This window comes from Leopardus geoffroyi, chromosome B1, assembly GCF_018350155.1.
Source record: "Leopardus geoffroyi isolate Oge1 chromosome B1, O.geoffroyi_Oge1_pat1.0, whole genome shotgun sequence".
Taxonomy (NCBI): domain Eukaryota; kingdom Metazoa; phylum Chordata; class Mammalia; order Carnivora; family Felidae; genus Leopardus; species Leopardus geoffroyi.
Window position 1 is genome coordinate 43191833 of NC_059327.1, and position 14815 is coordinate 43206647.

Sequence of the window (14815 nt, forward strand, 5' to 3'; positions counted from 1 at the left end):
TCCTAATCTACATATTTGCAAATCATATATATATAATAAGACTTATATCCAGAATATATACAGAACACTCAGAATGCAATCATAAGAAAACAACTCATTTAAGAATGACCACAAGATCTGAACAACTCAGGAATAAAAAAGATAAGCCAACCAAAAAATGGAGCCTTCCAGCTGGAACCACCATCTTCCATAGTTTTTCAAAATGACCAACACAAAGGGAAAGAGGAGTGGCACCAGCTATACATTCTTTGTGCCTTTTAGAAAACATGGAGTTGTTCTTTAGCCACACAGGTGAATCTACAATTAATATATTTATAGACATCAAGGGAATGGGCACAGTTCAAAACAGAATGTCCCACAAATGTTAACATGGCAAAATTGAGTCTACAATGTACCTAGCATGCTATGATTAAGGGCAAAATTCATGCCAAGAGAATTAATGCACCCAATGAGCATATCAGGCACTCTAAAAGCTGAGAAAGCCTCCTGAAACGCGTGAAGGAAAATGGTCAGAGAAAGAAGGAAGCCAAAAAGAAACGTACTTGGGTTCCACTGAAGCACCAATCTGCTCCACCCAGAGGAGCACATTTTGTGAGAATCAACTGAAAGGAGCCTGAGCTGTTGGAACCCATTCCCTATGAAATCATGGCACAATAGGTACAAAAATAAATAAGTAAAAGACTTCTAAAATGTAAGTTAATTAATTAATTACTTAATTTTAAAATGGGCCAAAGATTTGCACACACACTTCTCCAAAAAAGTACATATAACAACAAAAAAACACATGAAACAACTGACAATTTCGTTAGTCATTAGAGAAATGTGAATTAAAACCACAGTGAGATGCCACTACACACTATCAGAATTGTTAAAATTTTAAAAATAAATATGTTACCATATCAAGTGTCAGCAAGAATGTGGAGGAACGAGAATTCTCACATTCTAGTGGCTGGAATATAAGATGGTACAACTGCTTTGAAAAACAACTCAGCACTTTCTTTAGAAGTCAAATATGTCTACCATATTGCCCTACCATTTTATTCTTGGGTATTAACCCAAGAAAAAGAAAGCACATATTCCCAGAGATTTGCATATAAATGTCCATAGTGGCTTTACTTATAATAAGCTAAAATATGGAAACAACCCAAACATATATCAACCAATGAATGGATAAACAAATTATGCTGTATTTGCACAACTGAATACCTATCAGCAATAAAAAAAGAAGTCCTGACATACATCAGAACATGAATGAATTGCAAAATAATTACAGTGCGTGGAATAAACCAGACAAAAATAAAGAGCACATACTGTAGGATTCCATTTATATAAAATTCTAGAAAATGCAAATTAAACTATACTGACAGAAAGCAGTTCAGCAGTAGTCTGAGGATAAAGGAGATGGAAGAGGCAGGAGTGGAGATTACCAAGGAACACAAGGAAGCTTTTGGGCATGACAGATATCTTCATAACCTTGATTGTAGTGATGGTTTCATGAGTTTCATGGGTGTTACTTTTCAAACTATCAAAACATACCAGATTATGCACTTAAAGCATATGCAATTTACTGTATATCAATTATACCTCAATAAATCTGTATATTTATAAAAAGAACAAGCACATAACAACATGGATGAATCTCAAATGCATTATCCTGAGGGAAAGAAGGCAGACTCAAATGACTACATACTGTACAATTCCATTTATACAAAGTTCTGGAATAGGCAAAACTACAGCAAAAAAAGATCTGTTAGTGAGAGGAGCAGGAGGTGGAGTTAAGGGAATTTGCGGGGTAATGGAATTTTTCTTCATTTTATTGCAGTCATGGTATGCATATGGATTTGTTACTATGTATTTGTTAAACTCAGAGAATCACACACACTAAGAATATTAATTTTACTATATGTAAAGTATAGCTCAGTTTTTAAAAGCCTCATTCTAGTGTCAAAAGGATAGAAAAAAATGGAGGAGGAAGTGGAGGAGAAGGTGGTTAATGAAGAGAAGGAAAACAACCATCATCATCACCACCACCATGAATGTCAGAATAGAAGACCCTAAAATATAGGACTGGCAGAAAGATAAAAGAGAGAGGTAAGAGTCAATAATTGAAGAGATCATTGAGAATTTTCTAAAATTGAAGAAAAACTTTATAATTAAAGATTATGCTGAGTTCAGAGCTGGATAAATAAAAACAAATTCATCACAACAGGTAATAATTTAATAACATAAGACTTTGGACAGAAGAATACTTGGGAACCTAACTTAAAGAAGAAATACAGCTTAAGCATAAGGTAAAAATAAATGAAGTCGGCAACAGACATCAACAACAGTACATGCCAGAATTCAATGGCATATCACAAGAGGGTTTACAGAAATAATTGTTCGCCTAAAATTCTATACCCATACAAGAGTGAAAATGAAATAAAGCCATTTTCAGGCATGGAAGTCAAACAGATTACCACACATAGACAATCACTCTTATAACTACTAAAATTTGTACTTCCTAAGAATAAAATGAAACCTTGCATGAAAAAAACAGGATTCCAAAAAGAATGGTGATGATTGTGGTATCACAAATGATGCGATTAAATTTCATAATACTATACACACACACACACACACACACACACACACACACACACACACACTCAGAAATGTGTGCATGCAAATGCTGGTAAATATGAATAAGGTCTATAGTTTAATTAATACAGTACCAATACCAATTCCGTAGCTGTGAAAATGCACTATGTTAATGTAAGATGTTATTGTTGCCAAAAACCAAATGAAGGGTATAAGGAAACTTTTTATATTTCTTAAACTATTTCAAAACAAAAAGTTTAAAATAAAAGAATAGTAAGCAAAGACTTGAGAAATATAATAGGAAATCCTATTAAGTACTGACTAAATATAATAATAATAATAATAATAATAATAACAACAACAACAACAACGAAATAACGCTTATTTGGAGAAAGGTGAAAAGCCAAATTACAAACAGATTGAAGAAGAGAGGTTAGTGTTAAAGGGCTGAGATCCTTGTGTTATTGAGAGGACTACAAATGATTAAATTTAGACATTTTATAACATTATCTATAAATACTAAAATTTAAAGAAAATCATATAAAAATAAAAACATTAAAATTTACCAAGTAATAGAAGAAAAGAACAGGAAAAACACAATAAAGAAAACTGATTTGAGGGAAAGGAAAAAAACATCAAAAAAAGACGGTAAATAAGAAAAAATAAAATGGTTAATTTCAGTCTAAATTATATGCCATCATATATGAAGCATATAAGCATAAAAAACTCCACTGGTGTCTTCCATATAAAGGCTGTTTACAAGATACCTACTAAAAACAAAGAAAGATTGAGAATAAAGGATGAGAAAAGACATACTAGGTAAGCCTAAATATCAAAGATCATGTCGGTATAGCAATATAAAACAGTGAGAATAGAATTTAAGATAAAATTATTAATGATAAAAATATAATATGCCAAGAAATCACAACTAAACTGAACATTATGCATTTTCACTTCCTCAGAATATATAAAGCAGAAGTGTCAACAATCAGAAGGAAAGCCATGAAATATTGAAAAATTTTATGGGGAAGGGGGGGAATGTCAACACATGAAAAAATGATTTGAAACAACATAATTAAAAAGTTTGTTTTCAAAATGAAAACAACAAACATGTTATGTCACAATAATTGAAGCATACATACAATCATACAAAAATTGACTTTCATTCTGGTTCCAAAATTTAAGAATAAATCATAGAAACAAGTCTCCCAAAAAGGTAATGAAATTGGAAAATATTTTTTCAGCAATATAAATCAATCTATAATTGGAAGCTAAAGACTACAATTTATTCATAATTTAACATTTTTTTAACGTTTATTTATTTTTGAGACACAGCATGAACAGGGGAGGGTCAGAGAGAGGGAGACACAGAATCCGAAACAGGCTCCAGGCTCCAAGCTGTCAGCACAGAGCCGACGCAGGGCTCGAACTCAGGACCGCGAGATCGTGACCTGAGCCGAAGTCGGCCGCTCAACCGACTGAGCCACCCAGGCGCCCCCAATTTATTCATAATTTAAACAAGAAATCATACTACAAGTTTCTAACTTTTTGAACTCAATGTCAACTGTACATTAAAAACTGAATATGTCTCCCTGTCTCTCTGCCTCTATCCCGCTCACACTGTCTCTCTCTCTCTCTCTCTCTCAAAAATAAAACTTAAAAACTGAAGAGTGTATATGAAATCATATATAAAGGGGAAAGTTTTAGCTTTAAAAGTATATGTTGGAAATAAAAAAATGTTGAAAATTAGTTTTTAAGAAAAGCATTAGACTCAAGAAAGCTAAAATTAAAATAGGGCAAAGATAAACAGAGTAGAAAGGAGGAAAAGAACAAAACTTAAGGATAGTAAACACTAAGGAAATATAGAGATCTCAACAAAGCCAAAAGTTATATTTTTCAAATTACCAACAAAGTAGAAAAACCTCTGAGAAAACTGCTCATGAAAAATAAAAAGGGAAAAAGAAACACATAAGCAAAATCAGAAGAGGAAACAAATCTATAAAGTGTAAATATTTAAAATTATATATAATTCCAAATAATAAAGTATTAATATATAATTCCAGATATGGCACATGGATACAGCCACATGTAAGCAAAAATATTTAATACCTATCAACTTTCAGTGTAGAGGCTGTTCTCTGCAGAGAGGGAGATAATACTAGAAGGGGATTTCAGCCGTAAATGCAATAGTTTACCTCATAAAAGAAACAAGAAAAATATTAACATTTGTTTATTTCCACTGGTGGGCAAATGAGTATGTCACCATGTTCTCTGATTTTGTGTTTGAATTACTTTTTTTAAAAAAATTAAAATATCCTACAGGCTAAATTATAAACTTGCTGAATACCTTACCCAGAGAATATTTTTAAAGTTATTTCTTAGATGAAAGAGCAACAAAACCTGAAATATGTCATCTGTGATAAGGACTAGAAGGGTGCCTGGGTGGCTCAGTCGGTTAAGCCTCCCACTTTGGCTCAGGTCATGATCTCATGGTTTGTGAGTCCAAGCCCTCCATCAGGCTCTCTGCTGTCAGCGCAGAACCCACTTTGGATTCTCTATCTCCCTCTTCCTCTGCCGTGCACTCGCTCTCTCTCTCTCTCAAAAATAAGTGAACATTAAAGAAAAAGGACTAGAAATCTGCATTTCTAATAAATATTTCTGGTGCTTCTCCTGTAGGTAACACAGATCACAATTTGAGAACCACTTAAGTATTTGAAAGCAATACATAGGGATACATTTGAGTTTTTCCTCTGTTAATTTCCAAGGCAATGACTTTGGCAAATTATTTAAACTACACTCCCAAATTTTTGCATCTTTAAAGTGGGGATATTCAAAACGATCTCACACAATTGAATGAGATATTTATGTAGTACTCAAAATCCCTGTAAAATATATAGTTGCTGCTCATGATACTGCCTTATATATGGCTAGAGTCAAATGGTACTAAAGTTTAACTTCAGAACACAAATTCAATTTACTCGCTACTCAAGGATTCCTCTTCCTTGGTGAACCACTTTTTTGAACTCTTCCATGAAACAATAGCTATTATGGTTGCTATGATGAGAATAGGCAAAGCAATGTAGAAACCTAGAAGCCACTGGTTCTTTTCAGCCTTCCTAAAAGCTCTTTCCATGATTAAACCTAAAATAGAAATACATTAAAAATCAGAGCCAAAAAACTAAACCATCTACTTTTATTTTCAAGCTGCAGCAAACCAATTTTTGTTGTTATTCAAGAAACATGGAAAAATAATAATATAATTATATAATACTTAGAACTCTCTCTACAACTTCTCATTCTAAAACATTATAAAACAAGTTCCAGAAAATTCCAACGTATTCTACATCATACAGCAGCTGTAGCAAAATCTCACTATAGCACTCTAAGTTGGACCAAAAACTTCAACAGTATATAAAGTGGGATCATGTAATTGCAAGGTTATCCAACAAATTTACAATATAGTCTAAAGGAAAAAGTCAATGACATCAGTAAATAAAAATTGTAAAAGATACTGTCAGTTTCAATCATAATATTGAGAGTTAATATTGGAAGAGCAAGATTAAGAAGATATATTTGGTTTTCATTTCTTGAAAATAAGCCTATTTACCTTTTAATTGCAAATATTGACCTCTAGGTGATAGAAATCTAACTTTGTTTTTGTGAAGATAAGCACTTTGATAATTTATTAACTGAATACGTAAAGATATTAGATACTTGCCCTGTTTCTCAGGCAAACTAGAAGCTTCTCTGCCACGCGTTTCACAAAATGGAGGCTGGTAGCCTTCAAAACAATGGCACGTTTTATTGGAAGTGCACACCTAGGATCATTTTAAAAAACTCAAATGATCATTTAAAACTATTTTCTCGTGAAAAGTAAAATTATCAGATGGATCATCAAGCTTACCTTTGCATTTTGATCTAGTGTAATTTTATTTATTTACAGAGATAATCCTACAAATCAAATAGTTTGGTTTCTAATGCACACACAAACACACCCACAAATAGTTGGGTTTTTTTAAGCTACAGAGGCTGACAGTATTTGCATTGAGAAAATTTTTATTATTTCAAATATTCACCTGAAAACTTAGTTTTCAATTTCAGAAACACACCCTCAAATTCTAATGAAAATAAGACCTTTCCAGTGCTGTCCTGGAGCCACGTAGTATTGCTCCAGAGCTAAATGTGCACATCTCTTCCTATCTCCAAGTTCAGTGACATGCCATAGCTTGAAGTATTTGCAGTTGCAAATGAGCACCTTCCCAACTGCCCTACTCCAGGATTGGGTTGTGTTTTGTTTGCTTGATTTTTAATCCAAGGGATTTTGTATTTCAAGAGGCCATCAGATACTTAGGTTAGGAACTAATGGTTTCTTAAGTAAATAAATAAATAAATAAATAAATAAATAGTAAACACCTTTATGGTACTTACTAGGTGTGTGTCTCTATTGTGAACACTTTCTATAGATTTACTTATTAAATCCTCACAACAGCCCTGTGAGGTTGGGACTATTATTATTCCCACTTTATAGACGAAGACCCCAAGGCATAGATATTTAACTTGTCAAAGTCAAATGGATAGTAAGTGATGGAACAAGGATTTAAACTTATGAGATCTGGTTTCAGAGACCTTGACCTTGCCCATTTGCTATGTTACCTCTCAAAATAATATAAAACATCTCTCAGTTTCTAAGATCTCAGTTTAACAACTTGGATCTAATCCCATGGCTTAAATGTATATGGGGGGGGAAGTATTGTGTTGAGGGTATCCATTACCCCAGCTTTTGTCACACCACCTTTAAGCTGTTTGTGTTTGTGTGTGTGTGTGTGTGTGTGTGTGTGTGTGTGTTCGTGTATTTTTATGCTGAAATTCTTCACAGAAGTGAACTTGTCCTTCTTAGGAGATACATGTTGTCAGTTTGTCCTAATATTGTATTGTTATTTTTGGATCACTTGGTTAAGTTGCTGTCTTCCAGGTTTTTCCACATGCTTCCGTTTGTAATTAATAAGTAATTTGTGAGGAGATAGTTGTTAGATTATGTAAGTATCTGGGTCCTCATAAAACTTTCACCCACTAGTTTGAGCATCCATTCATAACTATTTTACTCCATTATTCTTCTATATTGATTACACTATAAGGAAGAATTTTCTTTTATCTCCATTTATTTATTCAGTTATTGCTATCAATAATATATAATTGATATGGTCAGATGGTCAATAACAAGAATGCCAAGACCACTCAATGGGAAGTCTTATCAACAGATGAGGCTGGAAGAACTGGATATCCAATGCAAAAGAATGAAATTAGACCTTTATGTACAAAAATTAACGCAAAATGGATTAAAGACCTAACTATAAGACCTAAGACTATAAAACTCCTAGAAGCAAACACAGTGAAAAAGCTTCATGACACCGGACTTCACAATCATTTCTTGGACTAAAAGCACACACAACAAAAATAAAAATTGATAAATGGGTCTACAACAAACTTAAAAGCTTTTGTGCATCAAAGGACACAATCAATAGTGAAAAGGTAATCTACAGAACAGGAGAAAAGATTTGTAAGTCATATATCTGATAACAAATTAACATCAGGAATATGCAACAAACTTACACAATTCAACAATAATTTTAAAAATTGGATAATTTAAATGGGCAAAGGACTTGAATAGAAATTTCTGCAAATATGATATACAAATGGCCAATAAGAATGTAAATAGATGCTCAACATCACTAGTCATAAGAGAAATGCAAATGAAAATCACAATGATACCAAACTACACCCATCAGGATTACTACTTAAAAAAAAAAAAATCACAAACAACAAGTGTTAGTGAAGATGTGTTGGAATCCTTGAACACTGTTGATAGGATTGTAAAACTGTGAAAATGGAAAACAGTATTGGAAGTTGTTTTTAAAAAAAAGAGAGAGAGAATGACAATATGATCCAGTAGTCCCACTTCTGAGTACATATTTAAAAGAACTAAAAGCAGAGTGTCAACGTGAAATTTTCACACCTATGATCCCAGAAGTATTATTCACAAGAGCCAAGAGGGGTAAACAACCCAAATGTCCATCAACAGATTACTACATTAACAAAATGTGGTACATACATACAAGGGAATATTCAGTCTTAAAAAGGAAGGCAATTCCATCACATGCTACAACATGGATGAACATCGAGGAAATTATGGTTAACTGAAATGAGCCATAAATGAAAGACAAATACTGTATTACTCCACTTATGTGAGGTATCTAAAGTAGTCAAATTCATCAAAACAGAAACTAGAATGGGGGTTTGCAGGGCTGTTGGAATAAGAGAAAAAAGTTATCACTTAATTGTTTGCAATATTGTGATTTATAAGAAATATGTATTTGGTCATTCAGATGATCAAAACATATTTCTCTAATGTATTTGGTCTTCACCCACAATTCCTGGCTTACAGCTCCCAAAACCCTTAGAACTACCTGTGTTGAGAGAGAGATAAAGGTGTTTTTTGTTATGTGAAATAAGTAAGTTTTGAAGTCACCTAAGAATGGGAGCTGGTTGCCAGTGGAATCCATGTGATTCCAGGTGCCTGTGCCAATCTTCAGGGAGGAAAGAGGGCTAGAGGTTGAATCAATCACAATGGCTGATGATTTAATCAGTTGTGCCTATGTAATGAATCCTTCACAAAAAAAGAAAACGAAAAAAAAGGATAGGTTTCAAAGAGCTTCCGGGCTGGTAAACATGTAGAGATTTGAGGACAGTGTGCATCCAGAGAGTGGCATGGAAGCTCTGCACCCTTTCCCTATATCTTGCCCTATTCATCTCCTCCACCTGGTTGTACCTGAGTTATATCCTTTTATAATAAAAAAGTAATCTGGTAAGCAAAATGCTTCTCCAAGTTCTGTGAGCCACTCTAGCAAATTAATTGAGGGAATTTTGGGAACCTCTGATTTATAGCCAATCAGGCTGGGGGCCGAGATGGCAGAGCAGCAGGGAACTTTTTTTGCCTCTCTCCTCCTTGAACTGCAGCTAGATCAACGCCAAACCATCTTGCATACCTAGAAAACTGATTTGAGGATTAACACAACAGTCTGCACAACTTGAACCACAGAACTCAGCAGGTATGCAGCGTGGAGAGGTAAAATAGGGGAGAGAGAAGCCATGGAGGGTAAGGAGCTATTTTTGCTTGTGGAGAGAAGATGGAGACAGGGGGGAGAGTACAGGAAAAGCACTACCCCTGAAAGCAGCTGGAGAGAAACAGAAATAGTGTACTGAACAAAAAAGGGAGAAAGGAAAAAAGGGAAAGGAGAAAGGAGAGGGTTTAAATTCCACTAAGACACTATAAACAGGGAGTGCAGAGTCTGAAACTCTGCAGCTTGATACCTGGCAGAGCTCTGATGGGAAGGGTGAATCCCCAGGAGCAGACAGTGAGGTCCGAGGGGTCCTCAGGCCACAAGGGGAGTGGCAGTACCCCTACTGAGAGGACATCTGGTAGAGGCTGTGTGGCCTCCCTACAAGGCAAAGTTCCCAGCAGACCCCAGAGAACAGCCACATTTGCTTGTGTTGGAACAAGGACATTAAGGGTAAAGCCTGGCACCAGATAGCTGTTGTGATTCACCACAACCTCTGAAATGCTGCTGCTATATAATTGCACAAACTTTTTCTGGGGCAGGCTGACACCTGGCCACAGTCTCTGGGCTAGGCAGCAGCACAGTCATGTAAACATACCAGATGGTGGGCCAGCACCTGGCCATTGCTCAGTGAGACTCTCCCAGAGAGGTTCTGAGCGGGTCAAAGCCGCAGGGCCCTCAGAAGTAAGGGATTTGGAAACACAGCCCCATCTGAGATAAAACTCAGGAGGGAAGTGCCTCCTGGCAGATTGACCGCTTGGTCACAGACAGCGTAGAGGCAGGGAGTGGATTGAAGCAGGAGACAAAGGAGGGCTGCTTGATTGCCAGTGGGTGAGAGCACAGAGTTCTGATACTACAGACTAGGTAGCTGGGTGACACCATTTTTAACCCCTCCCGTGCATGCGCATACATGCCTACGTGCACCACAACAATCCACCCCAATAAACTAAGCAGCACCGTCTAGTGGAGAAGGAAGCCGCTACACCAAGCCCTGCCTAAATGGGTCAACTGCACTCTAGAGGAACACCACAAATCTCTCAGCCTGCTTAGTTTATGGACTATAAATTGCTTCATAGTTTGACTTCTAGGGAAAATTGGATGTAATTTCAATCATATTTCATTCTGTTTGCTGGTACATCTATTCAATTTTTTTTTTCTTTTTCTTTGCTTATTCTTTGTGGGAGATGCAAGAGAGAAGCATCAAAGGAAAAGACTTCAAAAGGGAAGGGCTGGAGAAGGTGCAAGGCCTTAGGATATGTTTACATAGCTGACCGAGGCTGTGGCTGGTAAGGAATGCCTAGAGCCATTAACATTGTCCAGGGCCAGATCCTCCTTCACACCTGACCCTTCCTAGTGTTATAGAAACCAATTAAGTCAAAATTCAACCTTGGAAAGCTAAACCATTAGATTGATTAACACACTTGCTTAGCTGACTTTATGCATGTAGTCTTTAGCAATTATCCTAATAAAAAGAAGCTGCATTCTGGAGTTGGGGCCTCATTCCAACTTGAGTATGAGAACCTTCACTTAACTGCAATTTGTTTGCAGACTCATCTTTTGCAACTCCAGCCATACTCCCTGCAACAATTCTTGAATACAGAAAGAGAAAAAATTTATTTTTATTTTCTGTTTTTATAAAAAATATTTTAATTTTTTTCTAGTATATTTTTTACTTTTGTAAATTTTAAATCCTATTTACTTTCATCATTTCATTTTGTTCTATTTTACTGTATTCATTTTTTAAATTTTCAAACATTTTCCTTTTTCTTTCCCTTTTTTCTCTATTCTGTCAAGCTTCTTTCAACAACCAGACCAAAACATACCTAGGAGCTCACATCCTTCCTTTGATTTTTTGTGTTGTTTTTAATTTTTTAGTTTTAATTTATTTTTTATTTTATTAATTCTTTTTCTTTCTTCAAAATGACAAAATGAAGGAATTCACCCCAAAAGAAAGAATAGGAACAAATGACAGCCAGGGAGTTAATCAACACAGATACAAACAAGATGTCTGAACCAGAATGTAGAATCACAATAAGAATACTAGCTGGGGTTGAAAATAGAATAGAATCCCTTTCTGTGGAGGTAAAAGAAGTAAAAGCTAGTCAGGATGAAATTAAAAATGTTGTAACTGAGCTTAAATAGATGCCATGGCGGCAAGGATGGGTAAAGCAGAGCAGCGAATCAGCAATATAGACGACAAACTTATGGAGAATAATGAAGTAGAAAAAAGAGGGAATACTGGTTCATGGTTTTTTTTTTTTTCAATCTTTTTAAATCATCCTTCAATTTAAATAGTTTCTATTGGTTTATCTTTAAATTTACTGATATCTTCTATTGTGTCTGTTGAGCAGTTAATCCCATTGATGGAATTTTTCATTTCAGTTATATTTTCCCATCTCTAGAAATTATATCTCCCATCCTCTTATTATTATGTTAATATTTTTTAACTCCATGAGAATATTTATAGTCCATGGGGGAGGGGAAGAAAAAAAAAAGGAGGTTAGAGAGGGAGGGAGCCAAAACATAAGAGACTCTTAAAAACTGAGAACAAACTGAGGGTTGATGGGGGATGGGAGGGAGGAGAGGGTGAGTGATGGGTATTGAGGAGGGCACTTTTTGGGATGAGCACTGGGTGTTGTATGGAAACCAATTTGACAATAAATTTCATATTAAAAAAAAAAGTTCCTATCAGGTAATTATATCATTTTAAACATTTCAGGGTATATTTTTATTGACTAATTTTTTTCTCCTTATAGGTTACATAATTCTCCTTCTTGGCCTATTTCCTTATTTTTAAGAATTGTATGCAGGATATTATTGATATTGTAGAATATATAGATTTTATAGTTTTCCTTTAAAGATTGCTATACTTTGTGCTGGGAGACAGTTAAATTACCTGCAAAGCAGTTTGATAAGGATTATCTTTAAGTTTTGATAGGGCAGATTTAGAATATCCTTTTCTCTAGGACTAACTTACTGCTACTGTTGCTAGTAAAACAACGACTTTTCTGAGGTCTCCAGTGACTGTTCCAAGTTTTCTATAGTTTAGTAAGTTATATAAACAGAAATGAATGTGCAAATATTATTAACTTCCCTACACATTAAATGTAATAGGGAAAGATCCCCATAAGCCATACAGAGAAAGACAGATACCATATGGTTTCACTCTTATGTGGATCCTGAGAAACTTAACAGAAACCCATGGGGGAGGGGAAGGGAAAAAAAGAGGCTAGAGTGGAAGAGAGCCAAAGCATAAGAGCCTCCTAAAAACTGAGAACAAACTGACGGTTGATGGGGGGTGGGAGGTAGTGGAGGGTGGGTGATGGGTATTGAGGAGGGCACCTTTTGGGATGAGCACTGGGTGTTGTATGAAAACCAATTTGACAATAAACTTCATATATTGAAAAAAAATAGGGAAAGATCCCTAATCACACTAAAAACAAACAATGGAATATGGAGAAATAATTTTAACAAAGTATATCAACATCACATGAAGAAAACCACAAAACTTTCCCAATATTATAACAAAGATTTGAATAAATAACCCAAGAGAGAATAGTTAGAAAACTTGACATATCTAATATTAATTTTTAATCGTTTTTTACCAATTGCTATAAAACATAAAATAGTATTATACTATTGTGAGAATAGTCAGGTCAATAAATAAGACAGCCATTATACATATCAGACAAATGATAATATACATAGCACCACATCTTAGACACCACATGGAAATTAGAAGCTTAGTGGGCAAAAGGTAGGAATAGTTTTCTTTCTTTCTTTTTTTTTTATTAAAATATATCTATCAGGAGCACCTGGTGACTCAGTTGGTTAAGCATCCAACTCCTGATTTTGGCTGTCATGATCTCACAATTTGTGAGATTGAGCCTAATGTCGGGCTTTGAGTTGAGAGCATGGAGCCTGCTTGGGATTCTCTCTTACCCTCTCCCACCCCCTAAAATAAATAAATAAAAATTAAAATATATCTATCAAGATGAGGTTACAATTATAATTCTCTTATTGTTTTTTTTTTAAATGAGAGGGTTTTTTAAGCTTATTTATTTTGAGAGAGAAGAGGGAGAAAGTGGGGGAGAAGCAGAAAGAGAGGGAGAGAACCCCAAGCAGGCTCCACACTGTCAGCATGGAGCCCAACACAGGGCTGGAAATCACGAACCATGAGATCATGACCTGAGCTCAAATCAAGAGCTGGATTCTTAACCAACTGAGCCACCTAGGTATTCTGAGGCTATAATTCTTTTATATGACAACCATAACACCAAACCAAATATTTCAACTATACAAACACAATACACATACAACATATTTTAGGTTTCTATTCTTTAAAATAGTATTTGGAAAATTTTTTTAGAATAAATTGAACTTAGCACTGGATGTATAAATAAAGTTTTTTAAGATTCATCAGTATCAAGAGTCAGTCAACATGGCAGAGAAGTAGGGGGACCCAAAGTTCCCTCATCCCTCAAACACAGCAGTATTGAGGCCAGAAGACTGGAAATTCCAGGAATCTGGGCAATGGAGTGACAGAAACATCTCTAGGGGCCCACAGGGACAACTTGGTGGGCCATAGGTGGATGATTGCGAACCGGGAGAGAGAAAAAGGGCAGTGTAGGCATGGAAGGGAGGGATCCCCTTCCGTGGAGAGACGAAAGTAATAGAAAGAGAGGTTGTGGAAGTGTAGGATTGTATTTGGACAAGAGGAAAACCACAAACCAAGGAATGGAAAAAACAGAGAAAGAACCAATTTCTAACTGCGAGGCTTTCTCCTCCCTACTCAGGCACCTGGGGAGGAGGGGAACCAGCCTTGGGTTCCATAGCTAGCTCCCAGGTCCAGTTGGAGAGAGCAATCCTCTCCCTTGAGTGCTGTGGGAAGAAGGCAAACAGCCATTCAAAAGACAAAAGACCCTGCAGGCCCCTGCCACACAGAGGACCTTTGTAACAGTACCCAGAGTGATAGTACACTGGAACTGGGACACATGGAGTGGGATCCTTTAAGACACAGGGGTTTGAATCCCAGCTGAGTGCCAGGGAAGTGCAGGAAATGGTGGAGCGGACATAGTGGCCCACTTGCGCCCACTCAGCACTGTGAGGAACTAGAGGCC

The 14815-nt window shown here is 35.8% G+C and overlaps 1 protein-coding gene across 6 annotated transcripts in view; it reads right to left on the reverse strand.

Annotated features, from left to right (window-relative positions):
• ADAM32 (ADAM metallopeptidase domain 32) overlaps positions 1 to 14815 on the reverse strand; it is a 190222-nt gene that overhangs the window by 21711 nt on the left and 153696 nt on the right. For 3 of the 6 annotated variants that reach the window (XM_045459841.1, XM_045459831.1, XM_045459851.1), the window contains 2 exons: positions 6299 to 6398; positions 5559 to 5721 (listed from right to left, as the gene is read on the reverse strand). The exons of 2 other annotated variants lie outside the window; for them this stretch is intronic. In XM_045459841.1, coding sequence (XP_045315797.1) covers positions 5559 to 5721; positions 6299 to 6398 — 263 coding nt within the window. Of the gene's footprint in view, positions 1 to 5558; positions 5722 to 6298; positions 6399 to 9106; positions 9245 to 14815 lie in introns of those variants that run through there. One more of the 6 variants, XR_006707994.1, reaches the window with a different exon arrangement.